Source organism: Populus trichocarpa, chromosome 18 (genome assembly GCF_000002775.5).
Source record: "Populus trichocarpa isolate Nisqually-1 chromosome 18, P.trichocarpa_v4.1, whole genome shotgun sequence".
Lineage (NCBI taxonomy): Eukaryota > Viridiplantae > Streptophyta > Magnoliopsida > Malpighiales > Salicaceae > Populus > Populus trichocarpa.
The window spans coordinates 14,791,771-14,817,588 of record NC_037302.2 but is presented as its reverse complement, the minus strand read 5'-3'; the positions used below and the strand labels follow the sequence as shown (position 1 = coordinate 14,817,588).

General features: G+C 33.9%; 4 protein-coding genes across 12 annotated transcripts; all 4 read right to left on the bottom strand.

Annotated features, from left to right (window-relative positions):
• Positions 1–835: 835 nt before the first annotated feature.
• On the bottom strand, positions 836–3,906 carry LOC7490501 (uncharacterized). 2 transcript variants are annotated; one of them, XM_002324661.4, is made up of 5 exons: positions 3,758–3,906; positions 3,222–3,442; positions 2,766–2,993; positions 2,333–2,475; positions 836–1,338 (listed from the first exon to the last, which is right to left on the bottom strand). In XM_002324661.4, exons 1-5 carry the CDS (start codon positions 3,845–3,847, stop codon positions 1,148–1,150), a joined length of 873 nt encoding a protein of 290 aa, XP_002324697.1. In that variant the 5' UTR covers positions 3,848–3,906; the 3' UTR covers positions 836–1,147. The 2 variants fall into 2 exon arrangements, with proteins under 2 accessions (XP_002324697.1, XP_024445271.1); XM_024589503.2 differs by having other exon boundaries at positions 2,766–2,990.
• Positions 3,907–5,039: 1,133 nt separating this feature from the next.
• LOC7490500 (uncharacterized) lies at positions 5,040–7,392 on the bottom strand. Its single transcript, XM_002324660.4, has 3 exons — positions 6,909–7,392; positions 5,732–6,047; positions 5,040–5,310 (listed from the first exon to the last, which is right to left on the bottom strand). Exons 1-2 carry the CDS (start codon positions 7,321–7,323, stop codon positions 5,764–5,766), a joined length of 699 nt encoding a protein of 232 aa, XP_002324696.1. The 5' UTR covers positions 7,324–7,392; the 3' UTR covers positions 5,040–5,310; positions 5,732–5,763.
• Positions 7,393–8,178: 786 nt separating this feature from the next.
• LOC7490499 (putative clathrin assembly protein At5g57200) lies at positions 8,179–13,536 on the bottom strand. Of its 2 annotated transcripts, none has more exons than XM_024589951.2 (15): positions 13,315–13,536; positions 13,124–13,193; positions 12,854–12,951; positions 12,495–12,633; positions 12,267–12,394; positions 12,073–12,165; positions 11,879–11,929; positions 11,218–11,283; positions 11,047–11,112; positions 10,816–10,896; positions 10,661–10,738; positions 10,299–10,457; positions 10,142–10,217; positions 9,568–9,692; positions 8,179–8,903 (listed from the first exon to the last, which is right to left on the bottom strand). In XM_024589951.2, exons 1-15 carry the CDS (start codon positions 13,402–13,404, stop codon positions 8,493–8,495), a joined length of 1,731 nt encoding a protein of 576 aa, XP_024445719.2. In that variant the 5' UTR covers positions 13,405–13,536; the 3' UTR covers positions 8,179–8,492. The 2 variants fall into 2 exon arrangements, with proteins under 2 accessions (XP_024445719.2, XP_002324695.2); XM_002324659.3 differs by having other exon boundaries at positions 10,299–10,469; positions 13,315–13,535.
• Positions 13,537–16,341: 2,805 nt separating this feature from the next.
• LOC7484069 (8-hydroxygeraniol oxidoreductase) lies at positions 16,342–24,219 on the bottom strand. 7 transcript variants are annotated; one of them, XM_052449209.1, is made up of 7 exons: positions 24,059–24,217; positions 18,145–18,287; positions 18,023–18,060; positions 17,546–17,948; positions 17,174–17,413; positions 16,878–17,036; positions 16,342–16,648 (listed from the first exon to the last, which is right to left on the bottom strand). In XM_052449209.1, exons 1-7 carry the CDS (start codon positions 24,096–24,098, stop codon positions 16,538–16,540), a joined length of 1,134 nt encoding a protein of 377 aa, XP_052305169.1. In that variant the 5' UTR covers positions 24,099–24,217; the 3' UTR covers positions 16,342–16,537. The 7 variants fall into 7 exon arrangements, with proteins under 7 accessions (XP_052305169.1, XP_052305170.1, XP_052305171.1 ...); XM_052449210.1 differs by having other exon boundaries at positions 18,202–18,287; XM_052449211.1 differs by lacking the exon at positions 24,059–24,217 and adding an exon at positions 18,390–18,547 and having other exon boundaries at positions 18,202–18,287.
• Positions 24,220–25,818: the final 1,599 nt, after the last annotated feature.

Sequence of the window (25,818 nt, the reverse complement as noted above, 5' to 3'; positions counted from 1 at the left end):
AACCTGACAGTCAGGTTCAGGAATGCTCAATTGTAAAATTGCAAATAGGAGGAAGACTGATTTAACTCTGCTGGAAACCATTATTTCTGTTACTTGAGAGACATCATTACTTTATCCTAAAGCCAAGGTGAACTGACCGGATCTTTGAAGAATGGTCTGAATTTATTTATTTATTATTATTATTTTAATTTTGAGTATTCACATCCCATACACTTTATGCTTGACCAAGCCAAGAGTGTGTGTGTGTGAGGGAGAGCATAATTCAAAGCAGAATTTTGAAATGCCACAAAGTGGACTTCATATATGGATTGATGCACTGGCAGCCAACCCAACTCACTAGAACTGGCACTTGCAGGTATAACCAACCTGGTCTAAATTGGCTCACCTTTGGTACATGTTCTATGAGAGAAACTGCCATGCTTGGTTCGCATATAATTTTGGGTTAATACGAGTGAATATGTCTTGGATTACAGCTAAAGCTACCGATGTTCCCTGAATTTATTGACAGTAATATCTCAAATCACTATATTTAGTAAAAACAATGCCCTCCAATTTGGGGAAAGAGAGTTCAACTAGGATTCATGCAAGACTCTGAACGTGCACCATGATAAAAGAGTCCAATACCTTAACCATTTAGACCACTGGACAGATCACTCATCTTTAGTTTGACAAGTGACAACTCGAGATGCAGAGAACCAAGTCCATTTGCTCTCGAGGGATTGGTTCATATCACCTAGTCAGGCCGAGAGAGCTAAAATAACGGGCAAATGCATCAGCACCTTGCCATAACAAGGAAAAAGTGAAACTGACTGAGTTGGAAAAGATGCGCAGTAACTAAGAAGTAACAGCAACCTGAAATTTTTTATTCTACTTATCACAACCCAAGAATCAAATTTAGCATAGTAACTTGGCGTAGCAGGAATTTACATTAGATGTGAAATCCTAAATCCATAATCATCGAACTATTCTAGTGGAGCCATAACTGGTACATATACATACAATATGTATCAAAGTTGTCAATAAAGAGAAAGGGGGAAGAACTCTTCAGATTATTTCAAAAAGGGAAAGAAAGGGAGAAAACGACAGAAACAACTCTTCCCCGCCTCTATGCTGGTTTGGGAGGTTTTGTTACCAGCTAAAGTATGGTCTAATCTATGTGGTGAAAGCCTGGGAGAAGAGAGGTGATAAAGCCGAAGACAATCATCTGAATCTCCTTCACAATTCCCCACCAGTGGTGGCCCCCATTGTCTCCGCCAGGTTCAGCAACATTTTCATTCTCAGCTGCTTGGTTACCATCCTCTGCAGGTCTATTCTCATTCTCAACTGCAGGTTGTCCCTCTGCAAAAAGTTGTCGAATGATTGTCAAAAAGTTACTAAAACAACAATCAGAAATATAATGTCCTCTCAACTTCAATCAGCTTTCTCTATCCAAATCATGTTTTCAGTCCACAGGGATTCAGGTAACAACAAAATGAAAGACAGTGAGAAGGATGTAATGCTGCCATTCACTACGATAGGTACCAAGGGGTTCTGTGTTACATATTCACATTGTTGTGACATGGGTTATATAGACCATAGCGTGAATATTACCTGTACCTGTCTTCCTAACAACACAAACAAATAGACTACACAACATTGGTGCAATAATCAATAAGACAAGATTGGAAGTATGATCAAATTGGAATATCAGCATGATAAAGCAACAATAATCTGAGCTTATGAAAGTATTCCTTCTGTAACTTGCTTTAACGCCCCCCCATGAATATTTAATTTCTACAGATGAGAAAAATGCTTACAAGGCAGTTCAAAAGCACATATTTCACACAAACAATTAGCAATTTGTATGTAAAACAATCTGTTGTTCTCTCCTGATATGAAATCACTCTTAAGAAACCTCCACTCAAAACCAGTCCAGCAGAACAATCCTTCCACAAGAAAAAAAAAATGTTGTTTTTATGGGCACACAGGCACACAGTTGTACCCCATGTTTGACCAAGAGCACTGAAAGCACTCTACTTACTGTATATCTCATAGATAAGCAAGATCCTTCACCACCAGGTCAAGAAAAGGTAAACATAACTAGAATGAGAAAATCAATCAAACTTCATAATTACAGTTGATACAATGCAAAGACAAAGTTCAGTTAGTCAATTTTAGTTGATATGGGTCCAAGTTTCATTTATCCATTACTTGTGGAAAAGAGCACAAATACGCTTGCATACCATACAATTGGAAATGAAATATCAACATGAATCCCCATTCCCTAAAAAATAATTAAATTGAAACCCAGAAAACATCCAAAATCCTTAGTATGCATTTGGAAGAACAATACCTGCCAAAGCAACATCTTCATTCTGCCTTATTGCAGCATTTTCCGCCCTGACAGCAGGCCTAGGTGGACGGGGAGGGGCAGCTGCCCTTTGCATACTTTGTGAGAGCCATTGTACTAACGGTGTCAGAGCTCCAGTTTGGTACCTACAACACTCATTGAAAAGGTTCAGCTTCCAGGTGCATGACTTGCCGAAAATAGCTTCACATGAACAATAAAAGGCTACAGCTTGGAGGGACAAAACAAATTATTTAATGTGGTGTTTGTGATTGGAAATAGAACATTTAAAACAAGGGACAGGTTGTGTATGAGCTTGACTAGTTAGCTTGAACTTTTCTTCTCTCTGAAATTAAAACGAGTATACAGTAATAAGAAAAAAAATGCTATGTGAACAATTTATCTCTAACAACAAATCATTTGAAAGTTTAGTACTTACAAATAGACAAGTGAAGCTAAAAACACAAGGACAAGAAGCCTTTGTCTTGATCCATCTTGGTGAAACAAAAAGATTACGGCTGCCAGCTTAAGTATGAGAAACAAATCCAACTCAAATGCAATTTGAAATCTCCTAACAACAATTTGCCTTTGAGCTGCAGGCTGCTGCAGTTGCTGTTGTCCCCCTTGTGCTTGATCACTGGTTGCCCCAGCCTCAGGAGTCGGTCTACTGTTGAGCAAACAATATGAAAAAACAGCAATCTTTAATTAGCAGTTCATGTAATCCATTTAACAACAAAGATATATCACCTTGTTAACCACCATCAAGCATCATTACTCGGCAGCAGGGGTGATAGGTAGAATTGTTACAGTATCTAAGTATGTGTGCAAGTAATCTCCTGTGAACAATGCTATGAACCTTAGATATTAACAGTTTACACAACACAGACATACTTACGTAGGTATGTTGAGCGTGAGAGGAATTAGGGTGTTTGAAGGAAGTCCAGCAATTGGTCCCATAAATTGAGGAACAGGCACTGCATAAATGCCAGGCCCATGATTCGCTTGTTCTTGATTTTGCATAGCATTTAACCCTGGAACTAGTGCAGGATACATGACAGGAAACATCTGAAAACCACCATCTGGATAAGCTGGAAAACCAGAGAATGCCGACGGCACCTGAGGTAACAAAACCACCAGAGAATGATCAATCCCAACATAACCACACCGAATTCATTCCAAATGCACAAATCAGGAGCACAGGGAGAAAAAATCTTAGACTAAAAACAGCTAAAACATAAATAAATAAACTTCAATTCATTTCATTTTTTTGTCAGCTAAGACAAAACCCAATTTATAAAAACTGGTCAAAAGCCAACAACATAAGAACCCATCAATCTCCTTTTGTGTCAAGGACTACCCATTATTGAAAAATAAGACTTGAAAACGAAAATTAAAGAAATTTAGAGAATGGAATTGGAAATTGAGAAATACCCATGATTGCTTGAGCTTATCTTCGGGAGAATTTTGTGTGTTAGAAGATTGATTCACGCTCGACGACACCGTCTCTGGTTGTTCTGCCATTGTTAAGAGTTTGATATCTATGTTTCTTTCTTTTTAGTTCGATAAAATAAATAAATATATATAGGGGCTTTTTTCATAGTTGACGAATCAGTATCTGCCACGTTTACATGATGATGTGTAAGATTTAAACAATGGGGATAAAATATTTGTTACTTTTAGGTTTTAACTACAATTTTTTTTTATAGGTAAACAGATTCTTGATTTTTTTTTGTTAAACTCAATTGAATTTTTGATATTTTAGTTTTTTTTTTTTATATTTGGATTCATTAGTTAGATCAAGTCTCATTTTCAACAACAAACACAGGAATGATAAAAACATATTTGATTATAAAAATTAATATAAAAAATATTTTTTAAATAATTTTAAAGATGATTTTTCTTTTAAAAAATGAATATCAACATATCTAATAAAAAAGTGAAAAGCTCATAGATATTAATTATAACAAAGTTAAAATACATTTTTAAAGTGAGTAAAACAATTTTTATTTTATTTTATTTATTTTTATAATGAGTTAAATCTACTCTTTAAAGCTTAATTATTATTATTCAATTTGATCAACAGAGTGTATTTAAAAATATAATTATGATTATTTTTTTAAATATTTTTTACTTAGAAATATATTAAAATAATATTTTTTTATATTTTAAAAATAATTTTTAACATTATCACATCAAAATAAACTGAAAACATAAAAAAATATTAATTTAAAGTAAAGAAAATAATAAAAAAATTTAATTTTTTTTAAAAATACTTTTAAAATACAAAAACAAAAATAACAAAAAAAAAAAATGGTGAATTTTGCCAACCACAACCAATACATAATAAGATTGTCCGGTTTGATGCTGAAAGCTTCAAAAAATTCAGTTTAGGTTTCCCTTAAAAATGTAATAAAAAATTCAAAACCAAAATTGAAAAAAATATATTGGATAAAATTAAATTAAATTCTATTTTAGTTTTACTAGAATTAATTGAATACTCCACAAAAATAATCACTAAATTTCCAAATCAGAGGAGAAAACACCTAAAACACACACATACAAGCTGTGTTCACTCATGCTTCCTAGTCCAACCAGAGTTCTGTGGATTCAGACATGCCCCTTTTTCAGAAAGCATAATAAATCTAAAGATCGTTCAAGATTTCTTGTTTGTGTATTTAATTTTGTGTGCATTTACTTGAAAGCTACAAGAAACTGTTCACAAAATGATCATGCAGCTTGATATTCTGTTCACAACATTTACTGATATCTGAACTGTTCCAGTCCTCAAACAATGGACAACCAGCATAACATTAGGGTTAGACTACAATGTAGTAGAACAGGTGAGTTAAGAACTATTGAAGTTAACTACAAGAATTCTCCGGACAATAAACAACCAGGATTGCTTCTGCTTCTGTACAACATCGGTGTCATTTCTACTTCATATTCTTTCTTCGACACGGAGATTTTTTTTGAGGAAATTGAACCTGGAAATTCAAAATAGAGAGACATCAAATTATGCACAATTCAGATGCAAATTTTACCTGAATTAACAATGCCATGTACTCTGCAGGCCATTAGCTTGAGAGTAAAGAGCCCTCGTATCAGTACAAATTTTCTCAAATTATTCTGTTCTGAACATTGAAATGTATTATGATGCAAAATGTTACATCATCACAGTTTAAACCAGAAGGGCCGCTCTCACTATCATAAAATCACTGCTACAAATGACTGTTGACGTGTTGGAGACCAAAATAGCTAGGCCAAGCCAACAGCAGGAGCCGGCAATATAATCTCAAGAAATGATAAATTCAGCCCATTCCACTAAATCTAATGCTAATTTCAATGTCAAATATGGGATGCGTCATTCAGAACTAGGAAGTGCAAGGGCAAAGACACAACGTTAACCTGAGAAACCAGCCTGTCATGTGATATGAATCTTATCCTTCCTCATCCTCCAAAGACGAACCTGCCAAAATCAGCACCTCCAATTTCCCTTCTACCTCATTCCCCTGCACTACCACTTCCCTTCCCACCTCACCCCCCTCCTTTTGGTCCACCTTAATATTTACATGTCCCTTCTCCTCCTTCACTGCCACATCGATATCAGTTGGGCCTGTTAAAACCTCCACTACCACTTTCCCTTCCATCTCCTCAGGAGGCATCACCTTCAAATCCACCCGCTCCTCCTCCTCCTCCTCATTCACCTTCACATTGATTCCAGCTGTATCAGCAGCCAAGAAAAATATGTATCAATATAAAACTATTAAACTGCAATAATAAAAGACTCATTCTTTTATTACCATAGGTTATCCAATGTTTTCCGATAAAAGACTCAACCAAAACATAGTCACATGGAAGTAACAATAATAAAAACATTTTCCAACAACTTTATGATAATAACCGATTGGGGAAATGTTACTACCCACAACAATTCAAGCGATTCCAGCTTCCTATTTCAAATGCATCACCTCTTCCTCATAAACAGTAGCAAAACTCCATGATATTAACAGCAACGTAGAATTCCTCCATTTTGACGTCCTAATTCATACATCACATTTTGACATTATGCATAAGAACTAAACAATGATCCAGAATTGGTAAACTTTTCAATTTAATCCTTTACCTATCTTTCACAACTACATTGAGGGAGTACCATTAGTTTAGGCCAGTCTTACTTTTTCAACAGCTACAAGGATCAAGAACACAAACCGGCAAAAAAGAATCAAGTCATGGCAAAAGAGGCAATGGCTTTTCATAAACAGCAGCATTCATAAATTAAACCCCAATCAATTCATAAAAAACAAATCTTGCATACAAACATCACTCCCCAAAACTCAACAGAAACAACATGCACCCATTTCTTAGTAGCTCCAAAATTAGCCATAACAGAATCTTAAAAGCACACACAACAAAGAATTCATTTTAACCAACAAAATTAAACAAAACCTCATTTCTCCAAAGCTCCAAACTAGCATACAAAATTTACAAAAAAAAAAAAAGTAAATTAAATAAAAAATAAAATTTTCAATATTCCCAAGATTAAACAAAACCCCATTTCACAACACCTCCAAAAAAACCATACCTTTAATAAAATAAGAAGCGGAAGGCCATCCACGACAAGTTGTAAGCGAAAGCGTTTCTTCATCACTAAGATTATAACCAGCAAACTTATGAATCAAATCGTTAACACTCAATATGGGTGGAACCCAAAAAGAGGACCCTGGTCTAAAAGGCAACCAATCAGGTGTTGATTTTTGAAGCATTACACGGTGAAGAATCTCCTCAAGTTTCTTAATAAAAAACCCTTCTTCATCTTCGCTCCCATTACCACCGTCTGATTGAAGTGATGGTGAGGAGAGATTGATTTCGATCAGTTGGGGTTTTGATGAACGGTGGCGGTGGTGGAGGTAGATAGGGATTAGCGGTGGTGATTTGAGGGGAGTATGGTGGGGAGTGCAGTGGTGGAATAGGGATTTAGAGAGGATTTTAGCTGCCATTACTGCCTGCTCTTTTTGGCGAGGATAGTTTCGTAGATATTTATAGCCAGTGAGGAATGCACTTGATACCCGCGTCGGTTAGACCTATTATGGATCGTTATGGAATGGGTTTTATCCATCATAGTTACAAGAGCTGAGTTCGGGTCGATTCGGTTTAAAGCCTGATCATACGTCGGTTGAGTTGATTTAGGTTACATCAAGTTTATTTTTTTAAAAATAAAATAATATTATTTTAATAAAAACAGGAACAGTTTTTTCTATCGGTTCAGACCCTAGGTAAGTGGTTTATTGGGTTTAGCTGCTAAGCTAGGTCGGATTTTGTAACACTGTCATCTTGTAACATTATCAAACTTGGTTCAGCTCGGCCTGCAAGTTAGCTGCCTGGTAATGGCCATATTTGCTTTTAAACTTGCTAGAAAGTTACACATCAAACTCGAGTCCGCGAGACATGTGTACTGAAGAGAGTACAAGCTTCATGAGTTTTAGAGATATAGCAAGAGAGACCCCTGAACCTGAATCACCGTGATGAGCGAATAACACCACCAGCACCTGCGTTGTCAGGATTTCCAACTCAGTGTTGCACCTCCACCATTCACCAGTCGTAGACAGGCATGGTCCCCAAAACTCCAATGTTTGTGCATTAGGTTCTAAACAATGTATGCCTGTATCAATATCCTTGTGAAGCTCTTGAGCCAACCACAATTCAGGTTCTTGATTGTGAGAACCTAGTTCCTTAACATTGTTCCTACTCCTACCTGAGCACATAATCCAGTTAAGTAAAGTTAACATTAGAGAGTAATATAAAAATATTTTTGAAACTTTTTTTAATAATGATCAAATGGTTATAAATTCAAGTAAGATGAATAACATTTTCATTCGATTTCTCATGAACATCTTCTGTCGCGGTCAGTTACATTTATGATTGAAAACAATGTCCAACCATGTGTCAGAGAAATTACATCCACTGATCCAAAATGAAGGATCTATTGTTCCTCGGTACAAAAATAAATGAAGTTATTTACTGGGTGAACAAATAATCAGCTTTCACCAGAAGGAAAAAAAAAAAAAACAGAGAAGAGATAGACTAATCAAACTTCGTAGGAAACAAAAAAAATTCTCTGCTACTCCAAAGAATCAAAGAATGAACTCAAATTGGGAAAGAAGGGCCTCTAAATTAGCATGTGGTTTCCTTGATGCGGTGCAGAACCTTGTGGGAAACTCGAAAATTCGTCCGCAAATGGGTTGGCAGGACCCATCTGTCCCATCTGAGGCATTTGCTGTAGAGGATATTGTGGTTGATATTGATAAGGTACCATTGTCATTGATTGATTTTGTTGGTAGTGCTGTTGCATCATCATTTGTTGCTGATGGTACTGCTGCTGTTGCTGAGCCATCATCTCCATCTGCACATTTGTTGGGGGTGCTATGCTGTTGGACATTGCAAATGGGTCCGGTTGTTCAAATGGATTGTTCATAGCTGTGGCACCATATCCATACCCTGCATTTTGCAATTGTATTTGCCTCCTTGCAGCATCGTCTTCATACAAACTATCAAGTAATAGCCGGTCAAAACCACCACCCTGACCCAAAAAACCAGAACACGATCATGAGTAAATGAAAACAGTTACCACATTTTCATGGACCCCACTGGAAGAATGAATCAGCTGCAAATGGGATTCACCGACATTCATTGAGGCAATATGCTACTTTAAAGCTACTAAACTGGAGTCAAGTGAATCCTACTTGATTCAGTTGAAAATAGGATTCAATGACCTTCAATGAGGCAATATGCAACGCTCAAGTTACAAAACTGCAGCGAGTGAATCCTATTTGAGTTAACAGAAACTTAGATTGAGCTTGCTCTAGGATCAAGCATACGAAAGCAAGAAATCAGCCAGGCTCAAGTGTTTCAAATCAATTCAATCAATCAAAATGCCAACTCGAGCGATTAACTACCTGATCCTAGAGCAACCTCCATCTACATTTCTAGCAACTCCATTACATTACAGTGAAGGTGAAACTAATGACTTCAGGTTGGGATTTTCAAGAAAGACATATCAGTGCACACTTATATGAACCAACTTCAATGATAACAAGCAAACTGTTCTAGGCTCTAGAAAAGAATAAGATATTACCAAGTGAAGGTTGTTTGCTCAGTTCTTCACTCAAATCTCAAATGCAACCAGTAGTCATTTGAATATATTTGTTATATTTATCACGGAAAAGGAAGACCATAAAACTGACCATTTTGTTTTGTGCTGGTTGGCTAGTAGGGTTGCTTGGAGTGGTAACAAGTGCTAATTCCCAACCTGTTGCATTTGGCTTACCAAGTTCACTCAAAGCATTTGATGAAGACAGAGGATCGGCACCTGCATCAATGTTAACATTAAGTACTTTATATCATACGAGACGTGCAATGTATAATAAATAGGATGGTCAAGACGCATCGTGCAGAGATTGGAAAAGAACTTTTATGTTCATAATTCTTTTTGTTTCAAAGAACAAAATAATCAATTTCAACCGTGAGACCACAAAGATTGTGTCACCAGATGTGAGGTGAAAGAGAATAACTCGGGTTCTTGAGTGGTACTAATCACTGCCCATACTCTTAAAACTTTTTTCTGTCTCATCAGCTTCAGAAGAGAAATAGCAATATAACCATTTAAACAAGGTGAATTGATTTTCTATATCATGAATTGGTGGACCATTTAATCAATAGAAGATGGAAACGCTACTCCAAATGAACTTCATACTCTACCGCACAGACATGAACTTAAAGTTTCTTGATAAGATTTAAACCAATCGCTATGTTCACTACCAGGTGGAACAATTGCAAGAGCCAATGCATTGCTTTCCTCTAGCTCTGCAGCTTTTGGATTTATTTCATTCAGACCCTGCAACAAAATATGAAAACAACGTGAATGAGAACTCAAGATATCAACTTCAAAGGAAATGCGGAAAAATTTTGATCTTACCAGCAAATCTCCAGTAGCATCAGTGGATACTAATGGAGGTTCTACCTCCTCTTCCTCAGGCTTGGCTTCTTCCTCCATATCTATCAATGTTTCTTCAACATCAGCCTTTTCAACTTGCTCTGCAGGTTCTGAAGGCTCCTCAGGTTTCTCGGGCTCTCTCTGTGTATACTCCTATTAGTGAAACAGTATGTTTATCACAAACCCAAAATATAGAGGTGTCACATTCCATTTTCCCATACTTCAAAGGTCATTTCAACACATTTGAATAAAGACTGGGCCAATTGAGGATACAATTATCAGACGAAAAAAAAATCTTCAACCATCTCATTTAAAAGCAAACTGCTACGGACAAAATTTCTCACCAGTTTCCTGGGGACAGAACCCGACTGAGGTGCTTCCTTAACATATTCTTCCATTGTTGCAAGAAAAGTTGGAGGGGGCTGCTCAATACAGAAAAGTCGGTAAGAACCAGCTGTGGTCATTCACTAAATATTTTCAGTTTGGTAGAAAAGAGAACCTGTCTCAGTGTTGGAAACTGAAAGTTCCTTGCAAGCTCCAAACCTTTGCAATAGTCATAAAATTCAGCAAGACATTCAGCCTGAACAACCAAAATTGAATTAGAAACTAGACAAATAAGCACAACTAAAACACATAATAAGGCATCCCCATTTGGCACTAAAAGCAGTCGACTGCAACCAGTGTCAGCATACAATAACAAAATCTATGAAGAGTAACATGGTTGTAAAACCTGTTGGCCAGCTCTTTTGTACGTATTAAGTGCTTTGACTGCATTGTGTTTTGACATTTCAAAAAACTGCATAAACATTTGGAATTTATGTTAATGGAGGAAAAAAAACTAGGAGGACAAATACAATTAATTAATCCAAGATGAAATTACAAACTTGAATAAAAGTTTTACCATGTCCACAAGATTGATAATTCCATCATTGATTGCACAATAGATTTTAAAGCTCTCCTTCAAGACCTGCATTTTTTTTGGATTTAGAATTAAAAAACAAAAAAGCAAAAAAAAAAAGTGTTTGTATAATGACCACTGCATAGAACATTAGATGTTTTATATGGTTATCAACAGCCCTATGGAAGAAATTGGATAAATATGAAGAAACCCTCATGAAATAACAAAGGCACCAATTGTTTGCATATGCATTCAAGAATCATGCACTGCGACCAGGCTTCCAGATTTTCTTTTTCGGTCTCAGGTTAACAAGAAAAGGGAAAAACAAACACTTGAAGTCACCTTTTGCATTATCCCTAGCAGGTTACAAGAACTAAAAAGACAGCACCGTAATGCTTCAAGAGAATGATTTAAACATAAGGGACTGCAGCTCACTACACAATCTTATCCCTATAATAAGGATGAAGAAAGTGCACTGTCACCGATCCATACATTTATGAAATTCACAGCTCAACTGGTAGATGAAATAATTTAAATTTCAGTTATATATGAACTGGTTTTCACCGAAAGATTCCCCAGTCATGCACAATTTCACCCAAGTACTTGCGCAAAAAACACTTCTGAAAACACTGTTGCAAGAAATACACGTTTGTATCATGCATACCAGGGCCAAGGCATACTGTACGAGATAATTGGTATAAGCTCCACCTTCAGGCTGCAAAAATTAGAGGAAGTGAAAAGGAAAGGGCTATAAAATGGAAGATAATTCGATGGTTAGGAGACATCAAAGCCACAAAAAGAAATCTCTTTATTCCAAGATCATAATTATACAAATTTGTTACTAAAATACACCCTTACCTGGCAACCAACTAGACGATAAAGAAGCTGCTGCAGTGCAGGTAGCTGCTCCAAGAGATCCTCTCGATTCAAAAGCCGTGTTTTACTATGCACCTGTTATAACAAGCGGACACTTAATGCTGGACCATGATAATAGCATATTCTGATGCCAGGTTAGAATATGATTCTAAATTAATGCACAGTACAGAAGAAACCTTGGTTGCCCCTGGTGATGTTTTTGTCAGACGCTCAGCCTCAATGTCGAATTTCAAAGTCTTAAAACATTCCAATCTTTCCTCTAGAAAAAAAGCATAAGTACGAACCCACGCGGAGCAATCCCAGGCTGCATTTCAGATATAGCAATCTAAAAAGCTATTGATATTCAAAATTCAAAGCTACTTCACATCAACTGACAAAAACAATAGTGAACATAGGCTACATACCCAGCGGACTAGAGTCATCTTTAAAATTGGATATTTGGAGAATATTTCCTCTGTATAAGTAGTTCAAGAGCTCCTCTCGGAATGTAGGATCGCCTTCTCTCAATGTCCTATGAATGACTATCAATGTCTTTATCGCAACCTGTGTAAAGACATCCGAATTTCCAAAATCAAGTTCCATCTATTTTATCTAGGAAATATTTGTATTGATGAAAACTCGCATTACAATTATGACACGACTATGCTTAGATCAAAACTCATTTATACAAGTTCAAATGTTCCTTTATAATCTAAGAAACAATCACTAAATGTTAAACGAAACAACAATAATTAATCAAGATTAAAAGAAAGAGCAACATTACAATCCAATTTCGCGTCTTGGCTAATCTCCTAGCAAGTGCATGAATGCAGTATGCCACATCTGCTCGAGGTCTCATTGCTGATGTTGCCGAAAATATTTCTACAAAAACAAAAGGAAACAAAAACAAACATAATCGAATATTCCCTAATAAAAATCCAAAACCATAAATCACAAGATAACCCCATCTCCACAATTCAATTACACGTTCAAAAAACACAATCACAATCACAGATCAAAATCTTCAACACCCCACTTCAAAACTTAAACTTACTTCTAACATGGCGTTCCTTAGGAGGGCATTCAACATGATTGGTAGCCTTTACAATGGCTATATCCAATTCCTTCCATTCAAAAACCAAATAAAAATAAAAATAAATCCATAACAAAAATTTAAACATAAAAAGAAAAGAACCCATTAAACAAAAAAGGATAAAGAATCCAAAAACAAAACAAAAATCTCACCTTGTATTCACTATTGACCTTTGCAAGGCCAACTTTTGTTGTATCCTTAAGAGCCCCATAAGCTTTTCTAAGACTTGTAAACGTTCCCATTTATCTCAAATTTTAGCTTCTTTGATTTCGGTTTTTAAAAAGATTTCAAAGTGAAAGATGACAAGAAAAAACCCCCCAAAAAAAAGAGAAAAAAAAAAAAAAGAAAGAAAGAAGAGGAAGACCTCCTGTTTCTCTCTCTCTCTCTCTCTTTCTGTTTTTTCTGTTAACCTCCAAAATGTTCGCCACCAAACTGGAGGGCTTGTTTAGTAATTTGGACAAACAGTCGATGATTAGATGGCTAATTAATCATAATTTAGGATTTTGATATTTTAAGGTTGGATGATTTAATCATAGGTATGACATTCGAGTCACCAGTTAACTTGTGGGTCAAGGAATCAAATTATTATTATTATTATTATTATTATTATTTATCAAAATTATTGTCATTTCAACCTTTTTTCATTGGGTTGAGTATTATAACCATGTATTTAATTTTGTTTTGAGCACAGAAAAGGGCGGGTGATGTTTTGTTTTCTTCGGAAATGACGTAAATGTCCATTGTTGTTTGAATTTCGGGTAGTTCAAGGTATGGTCTGTATGGTCATTCAGTTGGCCCAACGTGGGGAACTATACATGAATAGGCTGGCAATGCCTGCCCAACGTGGTCATTCAGTGAGTCTTTTTTTTTTTTTTTTGAATTGAATGATCCAAACAGCAAGATGTTGGGTTTGACTTTTTGCTGACAATTTTCTGATTTTTTATATGTAATGAGTTGTGTTTAATGATAACTTTACTAATTCTTTTCTATTTTTTTTTTAAAGAAAATCTTTTCTCATGAAATTTACGTTAAATATTTGCAAGTTCTAAACTGCCATTTATTATGTTGATATATGCTCATTTTTACTAAACACGGCTCTGTATAAAGGTTGAATCATGAATTGGATATATTAACTTAATTTTTTAAAAAATAATTAAAAAAATATTATTTAAAAAAAATATTAAATTTAACCAGATCAATCAGGTTATGACTTATCCAGATTTTTAATTTTATTTTTTATGAAATATGACATGACCAGGTTTACACACACATCATGTATTATTACATTTTACTTATTTTATTACTAGGATAATTTTTGGTAGCTTATTTAAACCGTGCTTGCTTTTATAATGGAGAATTCATGATATATTAACCTAAAAACCCAAATCACTTTCTCTTTCTCGATGTTGAGTAGGCACTATTACACACATTAATTAGACATATCTTTATGACGACAAATTTCAACATTATAGCATAACCTGAAAATTATACTATTTAATTTGATACATTTATTTAATTTGATACATTGCTAATTTGGTGGTGTAAAATGTAAATGTTAGCCATTGCCATCACGCGACATGGTCATCATCAACACTATGGCCCAAACACCCACACTCCATACTAAAAACAATTCTCAGCTCTTCTCAATGTACTTTTTCGAGTTGCATGAAGTCAAAATATGTCACCCCACGTCATCCATTCGCATGGATTTTTTATATTTTTATTGATAGTTTTTTTTGCAAGTATACAAGTTGACCCATATTTTCTAAGCAATGATTCACAATACAAATAAAAATCATTTTCTATGTAATTAGATATTTTTTTTCTAGCCAACATGTCACTAACTTTCATCAAACACTTTACCAATAATGTCTCAACCACTCTTTTTAATAATAGACACTAACATTTTCATCCGTTAATTTTCATACGACTCCCGAGATGAGTTGATGCGATCAAAGTTTAGAAATACATTGAATCACCAAGTAAACAAAATATATTCTAATAAGTCATAATTTTTTCAAACCCAACACATTTTCTCTCAATTTTCTCGCACATTATTTTTTTAATACACACATAAACTTAAACAACAAAGAGTCCTTTTTTCCATGAGAAACTTGTTTCTTCGGGATTGACCAAACTCAAAACAACCTAGACATCAAGTCTCAAGCTCATACATTTTGGCCCAAGATCATAGCCCGTGGAAAGCCCAATTTTCATGTGAAGTTTTTCCACGATTTCATTAGTGACGTCATTTATAAAAAAAACCAGTTCATTACCTTTCATTACTTATAAAAAATATATTTTAATGACTAACAAAACTCCACGACAAGGGAGAATAACTGAGCTCCTTGCCACAAAGACTCTAGCTCTCTTAGATCCCCAATAACTCACTCATTAAGTACATATGCTCAACAATGTTGTTTTGGCCATATAAGAATATATAGCTTCACACTCTTCCATTTCGTTAATAAGAAATTCAACACGCGCCTTAATTATGTGCACATATCTTAAGTATTTTTTTGAGTTACGAGGGGTTAGAATGTGATGTCGTGCACTTCCCACACGCACAAATGCTTTATGCTTTTATTGATAGATTATTTTCAAATATAAGTTTTTATGCAAGTGAACACCATATTTTCTAGCAAATGATTAATAGTGCAAACACGAACTACTTTTTATACAATTAAGCACCTATATTCTCAATTAATGGATATTTCTAGCTAACATGTCACTAATATTCACCAAAAATTCACTAATAACATGCTAGACATTAATTTTTATTGTAAATATTAATGTTTTCATCAATAAATTTTAATGATATTTTTTAGGTGAGCTAACATGACCAAAATCTATAAATATTTTGGGTTACAAGGTAAATAAAACATGTTCTTATAAGTCATATTTTCTCAAACCCAACACATTTTTTCTCAATTCTTTGGCACATTATTTTTCTAACACATATACCAACTTAAGCATAAAAAAGTCTCTCAAGCCAATAACCAGACCAAGACATCAAGCTCACAATCAAGCACACATGTTCTGGTCCAGGATCAAAACTCATGAAATGCTCGATTTCCATGTGAGGTTTTTTCACAACCGGAATACAATCATTCTAAGCTTCTTTTGTTTTCTAACCAAAAAAAAAAAAAAACAACTTAGAAGTGGGTAATCATAATACATGGTACTAAACCCAAGTAAAACTTGATATCAAAATTACATCTTTCCTCCAATAATTGAACATAGAAATAATAGTGTGATACAGCATTTAAAGTATTTATTATGACTTATGGTACTTACTTGGCATAAAAAAATGTCCAAGTTGCAACCATCTTTTTAAAACACTTAATTTATTTAGGGTCGATCATATTAAATTAGTCACATCTTGATAAGGACTTTGACACAGTCTGGCTGCTCCAGAAGTTGGAAAGCTTTATTTATATCGTCCAACATAACTTGATGAGTCAAAAGTTCATCGAGATTGAATTCCTGAACAAAATCATACACATAAAATGTATTTATTAGCGTTCTAAAGATGAGATAAAAAACAAATAAATTTATCTCTTATTAAAACTGTATATTTTTAAATTAAAAAGTACAGGGATATATGTTCTCTCTGCCTCCATTTTTTGTTTTTCCAATCTTAACAATAACCATACACTACTATATATATATATATATATATATATATATATATATATATATATATAGAACTCACCTTATTTTTGCATTTGTCAAGCAAAATGGGGAGATGGGATTTAATTTTGAGACCTCCAAAAAGAGAACCCTTCAAAGTTCCACCACATAAAAGAGGTAGGAAGTTGATGGACACAGTTAGATCAGTTCCAGCACCAACTACAAATGTTTCTCCTTTCCCCTAACATCATATAAAAAAAGAAGTAAACTCTTAATATAGTATCCATACATCTTTAAATCAAGTTTTTATGTCAAGTTAACCTATTCGATGAATATAGCACAGTGCACTTGGGCTAATTAAGAGAAGCAGAAACTTACTGGTTTTGTTGCCAGGAGGGCTTCGTTAATCAAGGGTCCGACACCGGTGCACTCAAAGCAGTAATCCACACCCAATCCACCTGTTATGTCTTTTATCAGTTCTGAAATAGTTTTGTTGAAGTATTCATCTGGGTTTATAAAATCAGTCATTCCAAAGGCTTGCCCTTTCTCTCTTTTCTTTTCATTCTTGTCTATTCCGATTATTTTTGCCGCCCCTTGCATTCTAGCTCCCTCTATGGCCTGCAATTTGTACAAAGAATCTGCATTAATTATCAAATCTGATTCATTGACTAGTGCTTAGAAATAATTAAAGAAAATTAAGGACCAAAAGGGGGGGAAAAGAAGAAGTAAGAAATTGTTAATTTGCAATACCCCTAATCCAACAGCGCCTAGACCAATGACAGCAACACTTGATCCCTTCTCAACATTAGCTTCCCTCCAGGCTGACCCAAATCCAGTTGAGAACCCACATGAAAGGAAGCTTGCATGAGGAAGATCTATGCTAGGATCAATCTTGACAACGTAATTGGTATCAATCACCATGTATTCAGACCATGTTGAACATGTAATTAGGTGATACAATTTTTGTCCATTAATGGAAATTCTTGAAGTGCCATCAGGCATTAGCCCATTGAGGATTAACGGGTACTTCAAGCATAAATTGGTCTTCCCAGAGGTGCAATTCTCACATTCTTGGCACTCTCCAAGGTAGGCTGGAATCACAAGGTCTCCTTCTTTAAGATCTCTTACTCCTTCACCTATGCTTTCCACCACTCTGCATTACATACATGTTAGATTTAGACAATTAGGGAATATATACATAAACATACATAATCAAGGCTAACGTACCCAACTCCTTCATGGCCTAGGACTCGAGGGAAAAGAGGCTGAAAAGCAAGATAGGTGAATTAAATTAACAAAGAAGTTAACAAAGTTAATTGATAACTTGTGAGACAAGTAGTAATACTAACAATCAGGGATCCTTTGGCATATAAGGTATCAGTATGGCATAAACTAGCACATAACACCTTCACACGAATCTCAGAAAACTTCGGTGGCTCCACCTGTATCTCTTCCACCTTCAATGGCTCCCCTACTCCCCAGCATACTGCCGCTGCCACCACACATCCCAAGCAAAAATAAAAGAAGGATTACAGTGAAAGAAATTGCCAACGCAAATTTGCAAGCATATGCATTTAGCAGATTCTGAACATACCTTTGCATGTTATCACCTGTGAGCTGCTGCTCTTTGACATTGTTGAGGAGTTATTGACCCTGCTTGTGCAGACTCTGCGTTTGTATAGAAGCCAGCTAGAATCTTGATGATCTCATCTAAACTACACCCCACACGCACACAACACAATTTTTTAAAATATATATATATAAAAAAGAATCGCTCTCCATGCACCCCAAACAATTAATTAGTTATATTAAAATACTTGAGATATCTGTGCTGATGTACTTCCAGCTTAGGGTCTCGTCCATGGGAGAGAAGACTCTGTTTATGGCTTTATGCTGGCACATTTATGCTGTTCCATGCATGCATTTTCCGTTAAAAATTAAGTCCTCTCCATAACACAATCATTAAACCTCGTTGATCTAGCAGAGTTCCACTGGACATGACCTCTAATACAGGTTTTGTAACTAAAAGTTTAGACAAATTGCTAATTTTCCCATTAATTTTATATAATTTCCGCAACCATATCGTGTCAAACAATTCGTAATGACGTGTCCGTAAATACCGGCCGGCCTCAAGTTCTGACTATTAAAAGATGGGGTCAAATATCTTATGAAGAGAAGACCTCGATGAATAATTTTATTATCAATTGAGGAGCCCAAGTATGCCCTTGATGTATAATCTCATTATCAATTGAGTCTAAATATTTTGAATTTTTTTTCCATTTCACTCTTAACGTAATTTTGACTTTGGATTATAATATTAATCTTTCATTCATTCAGTGTCAGTGATAATTAAAAGATTTATTTAATCTGTATGTGATTAATTTACACATGCTTTTCAAAAGTAATCTGCTCTAAAGAAAATTCTTCACATCAAATCAATAAGATACAGAAGTCTTAAGCATAGAAATATTTTTTATTTGACACCTTTAATTGTCATTAGACATTAGCTATAGGGAATTTTCAGATGTTTTAGCATTTAAACCTTTTCCTCTCAAGTTAATTTGGTCCTAAGATTTACTCTCACGACATACTGTGACTATTTTAACATATTGGATAGCTGGAGGATGAAATTGTAATAAAGTCAATATATATATATATATATATATATATATATATATATATATATATATTCAAAATAGCATTGATTCAAGCTTTTTTTTAAGTCAAAGTTTTGTTTAATTTATGTTAACTTGCTTGATTTGTGATACAAAGCTTTGGCTGGGTCCACCCTGAATAAGGTGACGTTTAAATTTATTATCAATTGAGTCTAAATCTTTTTAATTTTTTTTTTAATTTTACTGTAAACGTAATTGATGTTTGATTATAATATCAATCTTTCATCCATTCGCTAATAGTAATAGTTAAAATATCTTGATTAACTTGTATGTGATTTACACATGCTTTTCAAAAGCTTCCATACGAGCTCCCATGCACTCTGCTATAAAAGAAAATTCTAACACCAAATCAATAAGAAAATTCTATCACAATAAAGATTTTATTGATGTAGTTATCTAGTAATCTCATAGAATTAGAAATCTTAAATTAGATATCAGTCTTATAAATTTAAATACTGGATTAGTTATGATTAAAGAAAGATAAATATCACCCTTAAATCATCATTTTCAGTGAAATATTACCCTTATTTGTGTTTTTTTTTTATATATTCAAATACTATAATATTTTGAGCTTACTTACAATTTTTTTTTTAAGGGTTAATGTCGATCTTAAAAAATAGGAGTCGCGTTAAAAAATGACACTAGTTCCTAAAAATAAGAGACTCGTTGAATAATTGATGTTTAACCTTAAAAAGAAGAGTTACATCTAAATTGCCAAAAAAAATGGTATAATCTATATTTGTTTTTAAACTTTTGACATCGATTATTTTTTTTTTAAAAATAAAGAGATATGTCAATGAATAATATTCATTTCTAAAAGAAAAATTATATTGGAATCGCTAAAAAATAAGCATAACTCATATTTGAGAATTGAGCTTTGGACTTGCGTTGTCATTCTTCTTTATATATATTTCAAATATTTTATAAAATACAAGACAAATAAAATATATTTAGAAGTACTTAAAATTATCCGAGTGTCACTATATAGAAAAAAAAAGAAAAGAAATACCATTTGAAATTACAAAATACACTTGGTGGTGCATGTTGCTCACATGCGGCCATTATTAGAGAAGGAGAGATTTTTCAATGAGATTTCAGGGCAAAAAAGGCAGATTTTGGTATATTTTGGTGGAATGATTCTAATAGTGGTGGTGGTGATTGTTGATGGCTGATAAGAGATAATCAACAATTTAAAGCTTTGGGACCTTTGGGTAGTTAGAGACGTCGCAACCTCGGTAAGATAAGGTGGCTAAGTCAATGAGAACCACATGGGGTTTTCTCACAAGGAGGAGATGAGGCTTTATGTGGTTGTCTGACGGATTGAGGTGGCTAGAGTTGAGAGATTCGAGGAGAGTGAGAATTGCCGGCAAGAGAAGAGAAAGTCTATGGGGTTTGCTAAGGTGGGGATGCGAGCATGGTAATCTGATGCACTTGAAGCTTGTGGACCATTGGATCACTTCTAAATTAATCATTTGGATACGGTTCACTTGATCTGAAAATTAATTTGATAATCCTGATTGATATTTTTTTTTTTTGGTGTAATAAGATGTACTGAATGCTTAGTATACCAGATGACGTAACAAGATAGAATCAAATGACAGATTTTTTAAGAGTTGAGATGAATTTGAATTTGAATTTAGTATGGTAAGTCATATTAAATTAGGATATTTTTGGTAGTTTTTAAATTGTTTTAAAAAAAATCAATATCTTACCTGCACGAAGAAAAACAAAAATAAAACGATTGAAGATTTATAGACACGCCAAGAGATATGCAGCGTCTTCTTTTATATATATATATATATATATTTATATATATATATATATATACACACACACACACACGAGTAAAGCTAAAAACTCAAATTAATATTAGAAAAAAACTTGTTTTAATAGCTAAAAATTAATTTTAATTACTGAAAAATTAATTTTAAACATCAAAAAATATTTTTTGATCAATGTCAACATGATGGATTCAATTTTGATCCTAAATGGCCTGAAACTCATTTTTTTTTATCTTGGTTGACCTGATTTGACTCGTATTGATCTGGTTAATTCGATTTTGATCGAAAATGATGATTTTGATCTAAAATAGTAGGAAATTCATTTTTTACCCTTGATAAACATGATTTGACCTGTACTAATTTGATGGGATCAATTTTGATCGAAAATGACAATTTTAACTCGAGATGGAATGAAACTTATTTTTTTTAATCCCGATCAAATGGTTTGACCTATATATATATTAACCTGGTGAACTCGGTTTTGATGGAAAAAAGACAAGTGACCTGAAAAAAAAATTTGAATATTAAACTTTTTTTTATTTTTTTTAGATTTTTCTGAATCAAAATAAAGTAACATATGAGAAATTTTTTTGGAGAATCTAAAATTGGAGTATGACATTTTGGATAGAACTTGATATTGATCGTTAAAAGTTATTGAAAGTATCTAAAAAAAACAGGAAACATGTTGTCTGTCGTAGCTCGTGGCTACTAATATTCTTGAAAAGATTGCAATAAATTGAGAATTCCCAGCTCTTTTTTATTTTCTAACAAAAAGCAGCTAGAAGTGGGTTCCACAGGGCAATAACAAAACACTGTACTAAACCCAAAGTAAAGCTCTTGATATCAAAATCACATCTTTTCTCCCATGATTGATGAACATGGATGCAATATATAGTACTGTGATACAGCATTTAAAGTTTTTTATTATAAGTTATGGTACCTGACTTCGAAAAGAAATAAATATGTAGTTGCATCCATTTTTTTAAACGCCTTCTTTATTCAACAGTCTATCGTATTAAATTCGTTACATCTTGATAAGGATCTTGACACAGTCTTCTTGCTTCAGTAGTTGAAAAGCTTTGTTTATGTCTTCCAACATAACTTGATGGGTCAAAAGTTCATCCAGATTGAATTCCTACATAAAATCATGCACATAATCTGGTTAGTTTTTTCAAGATAGAAAGAATAGATACACAAGAAACAGAAACATACCCCGTTGAAGAAACAGAAACAAGGATATAAAATAAAAGATCTGATATTCATTCTACATGAAGCTAATATATTTAACTCACCTTATTTTTGCTTTTGTCAAGTAAAATGGGGAGATGGGATTTAATTTGGAGCCCCCCGAAAATAGAACCCTTCAAATTTCCACCACAAATTAGAGGTAGGAAGTCGATGGACACAGTTAGATCAGCTCCAGCACCAACTACAAATGTTTCTCCTTTCCCCTAACATCATATAAAAAAAGAAGTAAACTCTTAATATAGTATCCATACATCTTTAAATCAAGTTTTTATGTCAAGTTAACCTATTCGATGAATATAGCACAGTGCACTTGGGCTAAGAGAAGCAGAAACTTACTGGTTTTGTTGCCAGGAGGGCTTCGTTAATCAAGGGTCCGACACCGGTGCACTCAAAGCAGTAATCCACACCCAATCCACCTGTTATGTCTTTTATCAGTTCTGAAATAGGTTTGTTGAAGTATTCATCTGGGTTTATAAAATCGGTCATTCCAAAGGCTTGCCCTTTCTCTCTTTTCTTTTCATTCTTGTCTATTCCGATTATTTTCGCTGCCCCTTGCATTCTAGCTCCCTCTATGGCCTGCAATTTGTACAAAGAATCTGCATTAATTATCAAATCTGATTCACTGACTAGTGCTTAGAAATAATTTAAGGAAAATTAAGGACCAAAAGGGGAAAAAAGAAGAAGAAAGAAGCAACACATTAATTTGCAATACCCCTAATCCAACAGCACCTAGACCAAGGACAGCAACACTTGATCCCTTCTCAACATTAGCTTCCCTCCAGGCTGACCCAAATCCAGTTGAGAACCCACATGAAAGGAAGCTTGCATGAGGAAGATCTATGCTTGGATCAATCTTGACAACGTAATTGGTATCAATCACCATGTATTCAGACCATGTTGAGCATGAAAAAAGTTGATACAATTTTTGTCCATTAATGGACATTCTTGAAGTGCCATCAGGCATTAGCCCATTGAGGATTAACGGGTACTTCAAGCATAAATTGGTCTTCCCAGAGGTGCAATTCTCACATTCTTGGCACTCCCCAATGTAGGCTGGAATCACAAGGTCTCCTTCTTTAAGATCTCTTACCCCTTCACCTATGCTTTCCACCACTCTACATAACATACATGTTAGATTTAGACAATTAGGGAATATATACATAAACATACATAATCAAGGCTAACGTACCCAACTCCTTCATGGCCTAGGACTCGAGGGAAAAGAGGCTGAAAAGCAAGATAGGTGAATTAAATTAACAAAGAAGTTAACAAAGTTAATTGATAACTACTTGTGAGACAAGTTGTAATACTAACAATCAGGGATCCTTTGGCATGTAAGGTATCGGTATGGCATAAACTAGCACATAACATCTTCACACGAATCTCAGAAAACTTCGGTGGCTCCACCTGTATCTCTTCCACCTTCAATGGCTCCCCTACTCCCCAGCATACTGCCGCTGCCACAATACATCCCAAGCAAAAATAAAAGAAGGATTACAGTGAAAGAAATTGCCAACGCAAATTTGCAAGCATGTGCATTTAGCAGATTCTGAGCATACCTTTGCATGTTATCACCTGTGAGCTGCTGCTCTTTGACATTGTTGAGGAGTTATCGACCCTTCTTGTGCAGACTCGGCGTTTGTATGGAAGCTAGCTAGAATCTTTTGATGATCTCACCTAGAGGCTAGACTACACCCCCACACGCACACCACACATTTATTCACGATCCATGATTGGAAATAGCCCCACGTATCTGTTTTTATGATTAGAAAGTATTTTAAAAGAAATTAAAAAAAAATTATTTTTTTTCTTCAAATTAATATTTTTTTAGTATTTTCAGATTGTTTTAATATATTAATATTAAAAATAATTTTTAAAAAATAAAAAATATATTATTTTAATATATTTAAAAAAAAAATATTTTTAAAAACAACAACAATTATATTCTCAAATATGCTAATTTGGCACATTTATGCTGTTCCATGCATGCATTTTCTGTTAAAAATTAAGTCCTCTCCATTACACAATCATTAAACCTCGTTGATCTAGCAGAGTTCCACGGGACAAGACCTCTAATACAGGTTTTTGTAACTAAAAGTTTAGACAAATTGCTAATTTTCCCATTAATTTTAATCAATTTCCGCAACCATATCATGTCAAACAATTTTAAATTACACTATCTAGCAATTAAAATATTATTATATTTCTACAAGGATAAAAAAACAAATTTAATTTTCAAAAAACATATTTATTAAAAAGTACAATCACAAACTCAACATGACTAATCTTCCTTTAAAAGAGTCTAAATATTTTGAATTTTTTTTCCATTTCACTCTTAATGTAATTTTGACGTTGGATTATAATATTAATCTTTCATTCATTCAGTGTCAGTGATAATTAAAAGATTATTTAATCTGTATGTAATTTACACATGCTTTTCAAAAGTTTACATACAAAATACTATATGTAATCTGCTTTAAAGAAAATTCTTCACATCAAATTAATAAGATACAGAAGTTTTAAGCATAGAAATATTTTTCAATTGACACCTTTAACTACCATTAGACATTACCTATAGGGAATTTTCAGATGTTTAGCATTTAAACCTTTTCCTCTCATGTTAATTTGGTCCTAAGATTTACTCTCACGACATACTGTGACTATTTTAACATATTGGATAGCTGGAGGATGAAATTGTAATAAAGTCAAAATATATATATATATATATATATATATATATATATATATATATATATATATATATATATATATTCAAAATAGCATTGATTCAAGCTTTTTTTTAAGTCAAAGTTTTGTTTAATTTATGTTAACTTGCTTGATTTGTGATACAAAGCTTTGGCTGGGTCCACCCTGAATAAGGTGACGTTTAAATTTATTATCAATTGAGTCTAAATCTTTTTTATTTTTTTTTAATTTTACTGTAAACGTAATTGATGTTTGATTATAATATCAATCTTTCATCCATTCGCTAATAGTAATATTTAAAATATTTTGATTAACTTGTATCTGATTTACACATGCTTTTCAAAAGCTTCCATACAAGCTACCATGCACTCTGCTATAAAAGAAAATTGTAACACCAAATCAATAAGAAAATTCTACCACAATAAAGATTTTATTGGTGTTGTTATTTAGTAATTTGAAAGAATTAAAAATTTTAAATTAGACATCCATCTTAGAAATTCAGGTACTGAATTAATTATAATCGAAGAAAGGTAGACATCACCCTTAAATCATCATTTCAAGTGAAATGTTACCCTTACTTGTGTTTTTTTAATTCAAATACTATAATATTTTG

Bases quoted from the DNA above. Each gene is read 5' to 3' on its own strand.
- LOC7490499 (XM_002324659.3), bottom strand. From the start codon at position 13,404: ATGGGAACGTTTACAAGTCTTAGAAAAGCTTATGGGGCTCTTAAGGAT. The intron at 12,634-12,853 runs GTAATGTTGCTC...GTCTTTACACAG, and splicing joins CCAAGACGCGAAATTGGATT to GTTGCGATAAAGACATTGAT. The intron at 8,904-9,567 runs GTCAGTTTTATG...TTTTTGGGTCAG, and splicing joins AACCAGCACAAAACAAAATG to GGTGGTGGTTTTGACCGGCT.
- LOC7490501 (XM_002324661.4), bottom strand. From the start codon at position 3,847: ATGGCAGAACAACCAGAGACGGTGTCGTCGAGCGTGAATCAATCTTCT. The intron at 3,443-3,757 runs GTATTTCTCAAT...TTGTTACCTCAG, and splicing joins ATAAGCTCAAGCAATCATGG to GTGCCGTCGGCATTCTCTGG. The intron at 1,339-2,332 runs GTATTGTTCTTC...AACTTTTTGCAG, and splicing joins TGAAGATGTTGCTTTGGCAG to AGGGACAACCTGCAGTTGAG.
- LOC7484069 (XM_024589907.2), bottom strand. From the start codon at position 24,098: ATGTCAAAGAGCAGCAGCTCACAGGTGATAACATGCAAAG. The intron at 23,957-24,058 runs GTATGCTCAGAA...GTATTGTGGCAG, and splicing joins ACAGGTGATAACATGCAAAG to CGGCAGTATGCTGGGGAGTA. The intron at 22,387-22,543 runs GTGAGTTAAATA...GATTTTATGTAG, and splicing joins TTGACAAAAGCAAAAATAAG to GAATTCAATCTGGATGAACT.
- LOC7490500 (XM_002324660.4), bottom strand. From the start codon at position 7,323: ATGGCAGCTAAAATCCTCTCTAAATCCCTATTCCACCACTGCACTCCC. The intron at 6,048-6,908 runs GTATGGTTTTTT...CTGCTGATACAG, and splicing joins CGCTTCTTATTTTATTAAAG to CTGGAATCAATGTGAAGGTG.